The following is a 12,781-nucleotide window of genomic DNA, read 5'->3' as shown; positions in this document are numbered from 1 at the left end:
CCATCGAATCAAAATGAAAAAATGTAATTAGAAGTTCATTCTACCAGCTGTGGCTGCAAATTTCACATTTTGATTTTAAAATGCCCGAAACTATTAATTCATCAATTAAACTCACATTTATTATTGAAGGAGTGGTGTCGTAATCAGTGATTTCTTTCGCAAAATTCATCCATGTTTTGCCCAAAGAACCTCAATCAAATTTCTGTAACACACATGAACCACAATCTTCTGAACATTTGCATTGTTTCTTTGTTTATTGTACAACATACTTGTCAAACAGTCAAATGACACCGCGATGGGAGTCGGCGATGAAGTCAAGTTGCACTCAAGATTATTTTTGGAGGAAATAATGATTCAAATCCACACACGGTAAATTATGGCCGCTCTGAATGCCGTTCTTCCATAGCCAACTTCAACTTGTACAAGGACGCCAGAAGTAGCAAAGGAAACAACATTCCAACTACCCTCCACGAGTGTGCTAAATTGTCTTACGAGTCAGGACCTGAAGCAGGATATGAAGCACACGGAAGAAAAGCACAAACGGATTTCCCTAGAAAAGAAACACCTCTCCCAATGTGAGCGTGTCATGAGCTGGCAACTTCCCTTTGAGTCTTCTGCAATGTCATGTGATTCTCTTACATGGCCAATGAGCAGCCGGGAGTGGAGGGCTCATGATGTGACATCACTTCCTGATGATGGGGCTTGGAGTCAGCTCTTCTCAGGGTGGCGGTGCAATCAACCGTCACATTGCTGTCACGGACCAAGGTCAAAGCAGTCCATGCTGCTGCTGCGTGCGTGAGTGCATGTATACGCACTAACTCACTCACTCACTCACACACACACACACACACACACACACACACACACACACACACACACACACACACACACACACACACACACACACACACGGGTGTTGAGATCACACTAAAGGCCCAGGGACTTGCGTACGATCTTCTGAGCCAGTTTGTAAAAGTGATCCCGGTCCTCCCGCCACATTTTCGAGGCGTCCACGTTGGCGCCGCTTTCGTCATTCGGCTCTGTGTGAGAGAGACACACACACACACAAGAGGGGAATGAGTGTGATCAGTACCCGGAGGAAACCCACGCAGGCCCATGTAGAACATGCAAACTCCACACCACACACGGAGGCCGGAGCTGAATTGAACCTGCTATCTCTCCACTGTGAGGTCGAAGTGCTAACCACTGGACGAAACACACACACACACACACACACAATTATATACAGTATATCCACCACGCACGCGACTACCTGCAAGCATGCTAACCACAGATAGCAGGATCTTCTCCACGCTCTGGACGGGACTCCACCGTTCAGCGCTGCTCTCATAGCCCATGGGGTCATCGCCGGGCGCGTGTAAGATCGAGATACACACGCGGCCGTCTGGGTAGACTGGGGGTGAAGCAAACACACTCAACTCAAACTGACATCACACCTCAGGAAGCCTTTCAGCGTTTGTCTGCCAGCGCAGCGTAGATTGTTGCCAAGTGTTGTGAGCGGAGAGCACCTACTGTTGGGGTGAAACATGTCACAGGTGAACCTCATCTTGGGGGGGCTGAGCGGGTAGTCGGAGGGGAAGGTGAGCACGGCCGGAAAGACGCCGCCCTCGAAGCACGTGTCCTGCGGTCCCCTGAAAGGCATAAAAGGGACTCAAACGTGGCCCCTGGACGAGAATCGCGACAGCCGTGCTTTGACATCGGGATTTTGCGGTAAAACCGCAGCTAGGAGCGGCCCTCCAGTGGTTTAGGAGGAAATGTTGAGAGCAGGTGCCACCATCCAAGTATCTCGTGTCTCAAGTGTGGGGCCCGCAAGTAAGAAAATAAATAAATAATGGTCGCAATGGCGGTTCGGAGGTGCAAAAACTCTCCAATCGGGTGGCTCGTCTTTCAAGGCCTCACTGTACATCATCCAAGGGAAGAGTCAAGCTTGCGCAGCACAACTCACATGATTAGCGCTTCCCATTCAAAAAAGTTCTCCTCATTGGCGGGACCTGCAAAAGAGGGCAAGACACATGCAAAGGTCGTGTCAGATAAGATATCCTTTATTCGTCCCACACTGGGGAAATTTACAGCCTCCAGCAGCAAGAATGTATGTAGAAAGAAGAAAGGAGAAAGAGAAAAAAAAACAACAAACATCTTTCAATTAAATACAATATGAACACAAATGGATAAATCGCAGTACTATTTACGATTTTCCTTCACATCATTTAATTATTATTATTATTATTATGATTGTTATTTTTATTCATCAGCCTGACAGCAGTCGGTAGGAACGAGCGTCGGTATCTCTCCTTCTTGCAGCGCGGGTGTAACAGTCTCTGGCTGAAGGAGCTACTAAGTGCTGTCAGGGCGAGCTGGAGGGGGTGGGAGGGACTGGCCATCATAGCTTTTAGCTTAGTTAGCATCCTTCTGTTGCCCACCTCCTCCAGAGTGTCAAGGGAGCAACCCAGGACAGAACTGGCCTTCCTGACCAGTCGCTCCAGTCTCTTTCTGTCCCGGGCTGAGATGCTGCCTGACCAGCAGACAATGCCATAATGGATGGCCGAGGCCACCACCGAGTTAAAGAACGTCTTAAGGTCAGCAAGGCCAAGACACACACCTGCCCCCAGCTACCGTGGCCACGACTCACCGAGAGTCCTAATCTTTTTTTTGGGGTGTGTGGGGGGGGTTCTGTTGCTCGATGAATGTGATTCAAATAAAAGCACGTTTTTCACTTCCATCATGACACGATTTGAAATTGATTGAAATTGCATTCAGATCCTCATTTACTGGGGCTTGCAAATGTCTTTGGCTGAAATCCCAAACATGTGGACACACGGACACTCGACACTAAAACATCCAATCGGGGATATTTTCTGCAGGTAATGGAGAATAACTAATAACAAGGCAGCCTTGGCGCCACAAAGCTACACCGAAGTGAGTGATGGAGCTTCATGTAGTGCCTCGCCCCCATCTCGTGGTGGCGAGTACAGTAGCCAAAGACTTTTGGGTGGAGCGTCCATCCCTCACAGATTGTGGCGAAGGCAAAAGCTTTTCCAGACACAGCAGGATGAAGGACGTACCTGCGACGATTCCCTCCGGCGGGTTGAGTGTCAGCTCTGGAAACAAACACACACACACACACACACACACACACACACACACACACACACGTTACTTCCGGTGTGTACTCGGCTGTCAAGCTAACATGCTAGGATGCTACGCGGGGCCGCCTCGCGTTCAACGACAACAGCAGCGACCAGGGGCGTCGCATGTCGGAACGGAAGACGCGTCAGCATTTCGCTCCGAACATTTTGTGTTCACAACAACATTTGTGGTGGCGGTGCTGATCGATCGCCTGGGCCGCGCGAAGCTCAATACTCAACTACACAAACACAAAAAAAAGCTCCAACATGTCAGCGCTCAACTTCGTTGTCTGCCTTCGCGGAAGCGACGCACGAAGACGCGGCAGCCGTCAAGGAACAAAATGTGTTGTTGTTGATGTTGCAGCAGCTGTGGAAGATGTCAGTGCGATTGTGCTCACGTTTGTATTCGGCCATGAGTCTCTTGAGCGCGGTGCCCGCCATCGCCGCCGCCGTGGTCGTTGTAGCGACAACACCGACCGACTGATTGACGGGCGATGGCGTCGCGCGGAAGACCGCCTCGACCTCAACGCGCATGCGCATACCTGCGCGTCTTTCTGTTTTTTTTGTGTTTAAACTTTATTGAACACTGAAAATGACAGACGGTCAAGTAAGGCTAGCAAATGCTATTATAGCATCCTAACTAAAAACAAAACAACAATCCAACGGTAATTCTTGCATGAAGGGAGAAAACAAAAATGAAAGAAAATAAAACAACAAGGTGCATTTTAATCTCCGACTAAATGAGGCCTTTTTTATTTTATTTTTTGCCAAAAATGTCACAATTTGGCGGGCCTTAGCTCCCGTAGCCCTGTGGCGATTGACCTCAAATGTAAGATTCAGTGCTGCTGTGCAATCAGTATCAACAAGTACACCAAGTTGCATTCAAATATAAATCTGCTTGGTTCACCTCACTGGCAGATTTCTTTGGCACGGAACGGCCCCTGTGACATGATGTGACCGGTAACGTGAGGCATGTCATGGCTCATGTGATGTCACATGACATGTGGGGGTGCGGATGGGTGCCAGCAGCCGGTGTGAGAAATATACCGGCCGTTTGGGAAAATACTTTCCCGGAATTCCCGATGGTCGCCCCGCCCCCGGTCAGGTGTCACGCGACGCTCGGCACGCAACGTGTTAAGTTGCAGAGCGATGGTGAGAATTTGACGAGCTGTCGGGCTAATTTTAGCCCCGCCGCTTGAAGTTCTCTTATTTTTGGATCGGGGAGTCTGACGCGTGTTGGTGTTGGTGCGCTCGCGTCAACTTTTGTTTCCAGCATGACGGAGCAGGTCTACAGCGGTGCCGTGCCATCCTCATATCCGGAGCCCTGGTCTTCACCCCTCCTCAGCCTGGAGCAGGGCACCGCCTTGGTCTTGGTCCTCGGGCTCTTGTTGTTCCTGGCTGTGCTGATGGTGCGCTGCTTCCGGATCCTTCTGGACCCGTATCGCAGCGTGCCGGCCTCCAACTGGACCGACTACACCGACAAGGACGCCTTCGACTACCGCATCATCTCCTGACAGGCGGCGTGAGAGGAGGCGGCGAAAGAGAGCTGGCTGTCGCCCGCGCCGAACGTCGACTGGCCTGCTCGCCGTGACTCCCTGACCTCTGACCCCTGGACCGCAAAAATCCTGACAAGCGAAATGGTGGACAACAGTCTGACGCCAAACTTGCACCTTTGAGTGCGAGACAGTTGTTGGCGTTTGTCGTCAATTTCCCAAACGGGGTTGGGGAGCGAGTTTGAAGAAAAAGGGGCTTTTGAAAAGCATGACCTTCTGCCCTTGGGCTCTCCGGCAACCTTTGAACCCAGGGCCAATCACGCCGCTTTACGCACAGCATGCACATCACCTTTGGTATTTGATCCGACTCATTCCAGTTTTGTCCGTTTCTGTTTGCTCGACAGACGAAGGCTTCTGATTGGTCGGCAGGACCCCGCCGCCGCATGACGTGCTGCATGTTTTTTGGCGTTTTTTTTTTTGTTGTTTTTGCGCCACTGAGTGAAATCTGGAAATCGATGAGATTTGAATGCCTCTCAATCCCTCCCAAATGCTGTTCTGTGTTTTTGTCTTGTATTCTTTGTCGCGGCAGATCCGGTTGAAAGGCACACGGGCATTAAAACACACACTGGCTTCTCCCTTTTTTTTTTTCTGACAAGTTTCGTCAGACTGTACTCAGTTTTAGGTCAGCTACATCGATTCTATTGGCTAAATGCACAATTCCTATCCATTCGAGTACATCTTTTTTTTTCTTGGGGGGGGGGGTGCAATACCTCTCCACATTGCCCATCAGAGCCGTTTGCTTTGAGTCGCTTCATTTCACTGTGTATTGACCTTGTGTAAAGAATATCAATGGAATCAAGATTGAAGACCCTTTTTTTTCCTTGATAGTATTTAAGCTTTGTCAAACTTTTGCCTCGTTGGCCGCCGAGTTGAAAGTCCTCCAGGCAAGCCATGTGTCCGGGGGCGGGTTAGGGGGTTTGTTGAGTTGAAGCCCTCATTGATTCGCATAGTACAAGTCCGAGTCATCAAATGAACAAAAGGTCTCCGTTGTCGGAAAAAGGTTACCGACTACACACACACACACACACACACACACATTACTCAACGTTACTAAATGTTTGTCAATATCAATCAATGTCCAAAAATATTCATGTTACAAACATCGCTTTATGTGAACAAATGCAAGTGTCACAAGCAATGAATAAAACGGCACAATGACTCAGCTGACTTGCTTGCTAAATGTTGACCAAGGTTATTTCAATGTTAAACAACAAGGTTGCTAAACGTCAGTCAATGTTGACAAACGTCAATTGGGGAAAACAAATCTCAACTTGGAACATGCGCGTGATTTTTGGACTCAGCCAATACACCACGAAGCGTTTCCGCTTGGACCCGAATGCCAATCACTCCTACTCTGTCGTCCCCTCGCTGGCTCATTCTCAAGTTCTTTTGAGGAAGATCTTCTGATTCCAATCTGTGAATGGCCTGGACTTGATTTTTAGTTGGACTGTTTTTAGACCGTCTTCATTCATAAACTCGATTGCGGCGCCGTCATGTCGTGGTCGGTGGACGGCGAGTGGCAAAACGGCAGCCCCAGCAGATGCATCAAAAGCGCTTAATGCCGCGTTGAGACTCGTGGGGGGGCCTATTGAACATTTCGCCCTTTGAAATGTGAACGGCAATCCGGAGGTGTTGACTGCAAGCGCGACGACGCGTGTTTCGATGCGGCGAAAAATCGCTGTTGTTTGGGAGCGTGCGACGAAAAACATGTCAATGACGGAGTAAATGATTGACGCGGCCAGCAGAGTCAGCGGCCGGCAGGTGACCTCGGCTAAACAAAGAACGCGTGGCCACAAACGGCAATGTTGGGGTATAAAAGCGGCGCGGTCGACGCTCTTCGCCGGTCTCGCCTCATCTTCAATGGTCATGAAAGCCTGGTGCCACTTCCTGTTCGCGCTGCTGTGCTCGGGCGTCGTCGCCATGCCGACGCCTGAGGAATGCGCGCCTCTGCTCGCCCCGTTGCCGCTGAACGACCGCCAACAGGTGAGGCCGCCCGACATGCGCTTGCTTAGACCGAATATTCCTCCCAAGACCAAAGCAGAACCGAGCGGAGACCGTGTGGCTTCGTGTTTGGTGACACGCGGGCGCTTTGTTGTGGGCAGCTGTCGGGCAAGTGGACGTTCATCTCGGGCTACACGGACAACAAGGTCTTCGACGCCATCCTGAAAATCAGCGGGAACACCCGTGTCACCATCAGCGCCGCCGCCCACAACGACAAGGACTTGGTCCTCTACGAGGAGATGATGATGTGAGACCCCCACGCCCCCCCGGCCTGCGACACTTTGAAAGATTCTCTTCTTCACGCTACTTTTACGAACGCCGGCCGGCTCTGCTTTCCAGGAACGGTACCTGCTTCGGCACCAAGATGAACATGTCCATCGACGGCAACGTGGCATCCGGCAAAAGTGAGGCGTCTTTTGTCGTCCGACGCCGCCGCCGCCTTTGGCGTTTGTGTCGCCCGTGGACGCTGACGTTGGCGTTTTGTCGTCCTCAGTGCAAAACATCTCGTCCGCCTACCACTTGCTGCCCACGTGCGACGGCTGCCAGTTGTTAAGCATCAACAGCACGGGTCATAACCTGAAGACCTTCCTGGAGGCTTTCGGCATCCACCTCGACGAAGCCGTCAACGATGAGATCAGTGCCCGCTCCCTCTACCTGTTCGGTGAGGGGGAAACATCAAGCCCACGCCCGACCTGATTGGCTTTGCGCGCATATGTGACGTCACGCTATCGCTCGAGACCATTCTTTAGGCTAAACGCCAGCGAGTACGACTGTTGCTTTTTGAGGTGCTTTGCCGCCATCATGTGGTGTCCGTAAGCTATGGCGCCCAAAAGAGCCGCTTTTCCTTCCGCAGCTCCGGGGAACACGGTCAAGGACTCAGACCTGGAACAATTCAAGAAGCAGGCCCACTGCTTGGGCTTCTCCGGGGAACCCAACTTCATAATCGACCCCAAACAAGGTTCGGGCCGCACCGGCGCCTCTCTCGCGAATTCCGCCAATCGCGCCGTACCCGTCAGTCATGTTTTCTCTTTTGTCTCTCGCAGACTTCTGTGACGGCCACGAGGTGGTCATGCTCAACTGACGTGCTGATTAAAGAAACCAAAGAGCAACATGAGTCTGTGTGTTTTATTTTGTTTTTTTGGTGGTGTTTTTTTTTTAGCGACAACCCACGCGTGTGTCACGTTCTGCCCGAGGCGATGAATAGATCGCCTCGTACAGAACAAAATAAAGGGGTGGATTCCCAGTAAAGCAGACACGGAAAAATCTTGTCAGAAAAAACAAAAAAGCCTTTAATGACTAACAGAAAGAGCCCGACAGGGAAACGGTAACAAAAAGCGCTGGTCAAATAAGGACCAGGAAATAAGGAAAACAACCGAAAAACGCTCGCTAAAAAAACAAAGTGCGAGGAAGTACTGATTAGGTAATCTATAAGTATACAATTTAGAGACTAAACGCGAATAACAAGAGTAATGGCCGCAAGGCAAGAAGGCAACGTGTAGGTAACAATCGAGGAAATAGCGCAAGAGAACAATGGCACGGCATGGAATTCTCCGGCAGTGAGTGGACTGCCGGAGCCTCTTAATAAAGGTAGATAATCAGCCCGAAATTACGGACAGGTGTGCAGTTGGCGGAGGGAAAAGCCCGCCACCTGCTGGCGGGCACGTGACGTGACAGTACCCCCCCCCCCTCAATGGACGCCTCCCGGCGGACTACCCGGCTTGGACGGATGAGCAGTGTGGAAGTCGCGCAAAAGGGACGGATCAAGGATCCAGGAGCGGGGCACCCATTGCCGCTCCTCCGGCCCGTAGCCCTCCCAGTCGACCAGGTACTGGAAACCCCTGCCCCTGCGCCGAGAGTCCAGGATGGCACGTACCGCGTACACCGGGCCACCATCGACCACCCGCGGAGGTGGTGGCGGAGCGGGAGAAGGCGCCAAGGTACTGGAAGACACAGGCTTGAGCAGGGAGACGTGGAACACGGGGTGAACCTTCATGGTGGCCGGTAGCCGGAGCTTGACTGCGACGGGACTGATGACGGCCTCGACCTCGAATGGTCCAGTGAATCGGGGTCCCAGCTTTGCAGACATGCCGGCCAGGCGAAGATCCCTCGTTGCCAGCCACACCTTCTGTCCCACCACATATGAGGGCGCCGGGCGCCGACGACGATCTGCGATCTGCCGGTTCCGGGTCGCAGTGCGGGACAACGCAGCCCGGGCCTCCTTCCACACGTGATGGGCCCGTTTAAGGTGGTGCTGTACAGAAGGGACCTCCACCTGCCCCTCCTGGGACGGGAACAGCGGTGGCTGGTAACCGTAAGCCGTCATGAACGGCGATCTGCCTGTGGCGGAAGAGACGATGGTGTTGTGTGCATATTCCACCGACAGTTCGACCCCGGGAGGGAGGAAGGCCCGTGATGAAGTCCAGAGCGATGAGGGACCACGGGCGAGGAGGAATGGGCAACGGCTGGAGCAGTCCCGCCGGAGGTTGATGGGACGACTTGCCGCAGGCGCAGGAGGTGCAGGCCTTGATGAACTCCGTCACGTCACTACGGAGCTCCGGCCACCAGAACCGCTGGGCGACGAGTTGCACCGTCCGGTTCACCCCGGGGTGACATGCCACCTTGGACCCATGTCCCCACTGCAGAACTTCAGATCGGAGGGGCGGAGGCACGAACAGCCTCCCCGCTGGGCACCCCGCCGGCACCTGAACCTCCTCCAGGGCTGCCTGGATCCGCTGCTCAATCTCCCATTGGACGGCCCCCATGATGCACTGGGTCGGGAGGATGGTCTCCGGGGATCGGTCCCTCCCCGCAGGTTCGTGGAGACGGGAAAGGGCGTCGGGCTTGGTGTTCTTAGACCCGGGAGAGTAGGTAAGGACGAAGTCGAACCTGGTGAGGAAGAGGGCCCACCGGGCCTGACGGGCGTTTAGTCTTTTGGCGGAGCGGAGATAAGCGAGGTTCTTATGATCCGTGTAGACCGTAAAAGGTTCCTTTGCCCCCTCGAGCCAGTGCCGCCACTCCTGCAAGGCGGTCACAACTGCCAACAGTTCACAGTTGCCCACGTCGTAATTGGATTCGGCGGCACTGAGTCGACGGGAGAAGAAGGCGCAGGGGTGCAGCTTCTGGTCGACCGGAGAACGTTGGGACAGCACCGCACCCACCCCTGAATCCGAGGCGTCCACCTCTACGACCTTCGCTCTTCGCTGACCTTCGTAATACAGCCTCATTAACACATTTCAAATCCCGCCTCAAAACACATCTGTTTCGACAAGCCTATTCACTCAGACCATAAAGCCATTATTTTATTTATTTATTTTTGTTGTATTTTTTCTTATCTTATTTGATGTAGTTTTTAACATTGTACTCGTGATTTTAACTGCTTGTTGTAAGGTGTCCTTGAGTTTCTAGAAAGGCGCCCACAAATAAAATGTATTATTATTATTATTATTACGATAAAAGGAAGATCAGGATCAGGATGTTGTAGTACGGGGGGACTAGTAAACGCCGCCTTCAGGTTAGCGAACGCCGCATCCGCGGTCGGATCCCACTTAAATGTGATCTTGACGGACGTAAGGCGGGTTAGGAAGCGCCTTCTGGCTGTAACCGCAGATAAAACGTCTGTAGAAGTTGGCGAACCCCAAAAAGCGCTGCAGTTCCTTGCGACTGGTAGGAACCGGCCAATTAGTGATCGCACGCGTCTTAATGGGGTCCGCTCGTAACCTGCCCTGTTCTATAATGCACCCCAGGAAGGAGATGACGGGGACATGGAATTCACACTTTTCTGCCTTGACGAAGAGCCGGTTCTCCAGTAGACGTTATAGCACCAGCCTGACATGTTGCCGGTGCTCGTGTAATGACCGGGAAAAAATCAAAATGTCGTCAAGATAAACGAAACAAAAAATGTTAATCATGTCCCTTAAAACGTCGTTAATCAGGTTCTGGAATACGGCAGGAGCGTTTGTCAGTCCAAAAGGCATAACCAGGTATTCAAAATGGCCCAGAGGGGTCTTAAAAGCGGTTTTCCATTCGTCACCCTCCCGGATGCGAACCAAATGGTAAGCACTGCGCAAGTCTAGTTTTGAGAAGACGGTGGCCGATTGCAGTGGGGTGAAGGCGGAGTCTAACAAGGGTAGGGGGTATTTATTCTTGATTGTGATTTCATTTAATCCCCGATAGTCTACGCAAGGTCGCAGGGTCTTATCTTTCTTCCCCACGAAGAAAAAGCACGCCCCTAACGGTGAACGTGATGGTCTAATGAGACCTGCAGCGAGCAAGCTGTTGATGTACTCCGTCAACGCCTCGCGCTCGGGTTGGGATACCTGATACAGCCGCGAGGTCGGCAACGGAGCGCCCGCCTGCAGGTCTATAGCGCAATCGTAGGGGCGGTGTGGGGGCAAGGAGCACGCGCGATCCTCGCTGAATACTTCCCTAAGATCCCGATAGCACTCCGGCACTCCGTCAAGGCAGATCTCCTCAGGGGGCGTGACGCGTTCGTGCTTCCCAACGGCTGATTGTAAACAGTGCTGATAACAATACTGACTCCAGCTATCTATTGCTGGGCGCGCCCAGGAAATCACGGGGTTATGCGTCTTAAGCCAGGGCAATCCGAGGATGATCGGAGCGTTGCGGGACCGCAATACGTAAAACCGGCAATGCTCGATATGATTGCCGGAGAGTAGAAGTTTTAGCGGCTCCGTTCTATGCGTTACTACCGCCAGGAGACGCCCATCTAGATCACGAACCCGCTTCTTGTCGATCAATTCTTCCAAAAACAACCCAGCTCGGACGCGAGATTGGTGTCCATTAAACAGTCATCCGCTCCTGAGTCTACCAGGGCCCGAACCCGCCTCGACCGGGACCCACCAAATATCTCCCCCTGGAGCTCAAGTCTGCTGGGGTGTCCCGGTCGCGTGTCGACTCGCCTAGACTCGGGGGGTGACGCGCGGGGTCGTGACTCGCAGTACTCGGGGTGGACATGGAATGACGACCCCGGATAACTGGTTGCGGCGTGAGGAGATGGTTGGACGCTGTCAGTCGTAGCGCCTTCCTTCCTCCGCACCAACGTCCTTGCCGCCCAGCTGCATCGGTTCCTCCGTGGTTGCTGTCTCCCGGCCTCGGGAGTGGTCACCGAGCCCCGCTGCCCGGAGTACCCTACGATGTTCCTCACGGTACGCAGTGCGTCGAAACGGAAACCGATCACCTCCACGCTCCCGGCTTCGCTCCCTCAGGCGATTGTCCATGAGGAGGGAGAGGTCGATCAGCTCCTCCAGATCTGTGCTGTGGTCGCGGGTCGCCAGCTTGTCCTTGAGTTGCGAGTTCAGGCCACGGCGAAACAGTCCACACAGTGCTCGATCGTCGTATCCACTTTGTGCGGCCAGGATCCGGAACTCAATGGAGTAGTCCGCGACCGACCGCTTTCCCTGGTGGAGGGCGAGTAGCCGACCCTCTGCCTCTCTACCCCGCACGGGATGGTGGAACACCCGACGAAATGCTGCCACAAAATCAGGGAACGACGAACGGAGATTCGGCTTTGCGTCATTGGTCGCAATCGCCCATGACGCCGCCGGACCTGTCAACAGACTCATAACATAAGCCACCTTGGCGGCGTCATTAGCGTAGGCAGACGGCTGTTGGTCAAATATGAGAGAGCACTGGTGTAGGAAGTGTCCACACCGCCCGTGCTCACCCCCGTAACGAGGGGTGTGTGGAAGCGATGGCTCCCTCGACATAGTGGGATATGAGGAGGGCGCTTCCGGGGTGGTTGGACGAATCCCGGGGGGGGGGTGGTCTCCGTTCCTCCACCCGAACTAAGCGAGGTTCGAATTCATCGAACCGATGAGCCAGCATGGAGACCGCGCCGCGGAGTTCCGAAATGGCTTGGCCGTGCTGACTCATCTGTTGCTCTTGTCGGGAAAGAGCGGACAATATCTTTTCGATGTCTGCGGGATCCATGGTGGCTGGAGAATTCTGTCACGTTCTGCCCGAGGCGATGAATAGATCGCCTCGTACAGAACAAAATAAAGGGGTGGATTCCCAGTAAAGCAGACACGGAAAGATCTTGTCAGAAAAAACAAAAAAAGCCTT

General features: G+C 52.9%; 3 protein-coding genes across 3 annotated transcripts; 2 read left to right on the top strand and 1 right to left on the bottom strand.

Annotated features, from left to right (window-relative positions):
* Positions 1-226: 226 nt before the first annotated feature.
* On the bottom strand, positions 227-3,608 carry ube2g2 (ubiquitin-conjugating enzyme E2G 2 (UBC7 homolog, yeast)). The gene is made up of 6 exons (XM_052069892.1): positions 3,545-3,608; positions 3,084-3,119; positions 1,967-2,012; positions 1,534-1,652; positions 1,274-1,414; positions 227-1,040 (listed from the first exon to the last, which is right to left on the bottom strand). The coding sequence occupies exons 1-6, from the start codon at positions 3,585-3,587 to the stop codon at positions 928-930; spliced, it is 498 nt and encodes a 165-aa protein (XP_051925852.1). The 5' UTR covers positions 3,588-3,608; the 3' UTR covers positions 227-927.
* Positions 3,609-3,615: 7 nt separating this feature from the next.
* Positions 3,616-5,861, top strand: LOC127603552 (cortexin-3-like). Its single transcript, XM_052069900.1, has 2 exons — positions 3,616-4,298; positions 4,420-5,861. The coding sequence occupies exon 2, from the start codon at positions 4,421-4,423 to the stop codon at positions 4,658-4,660; it is 240 nt and encodes a 79-aa protein (XP_051925860.1). The 5' UTR covers positions 3,616-4,298; position 4,420; the 3' UTR covers positions 4,661-5,861.
* A 662-nt stretch (positions 5,862-6,523) lies between these two features.
* LOC127603539 (uncharacterized) lies at positions 6,524-7,809 on the top strand. Its single transcript, XM_052069882.1, has 6 exons — positions 6,524-6,682; positions 6,802-6,947; positions 7,040-7,104; positions 7,194-7,361; positions 7,554-7,658; positions 7,744-7,809. Exons 1-6 carry the CDS (start codon positions 6,560-6,562, stop codon positions 7,779-7,781), a joined length of 645 nt encoding a protein of 214 aa, XP_051925842.1. The 5' UTR covers positions 6,524-6,559; the 3' UTR covers positions 7,782-7,809.
* Positions 7,810-12,781: the final 4,972 nt, after the last annotated feature.

The sequence above is a fragment of the Hippocampus zosterae genome, chromosome 7 (assembly GCF_025434085.1).
Source record: "Hippocampus zosterae strain Florida chromosome 7, ASM2543408v3, whole genome shotgun sequence".
In the NCBI taxonomy this organism is placed as follows: domain Eukaryota; kingdom Metazoa; phylum Chordata; class Actinopteri; order Syngnathiformes; family Syngnathidae; genus Hippocampus; species Hippocampus zosterae.
Note: the sequence above shows the minus strand (reverse complement) of the source record. Positions and strands in the feature narration are given on the sequence as shown.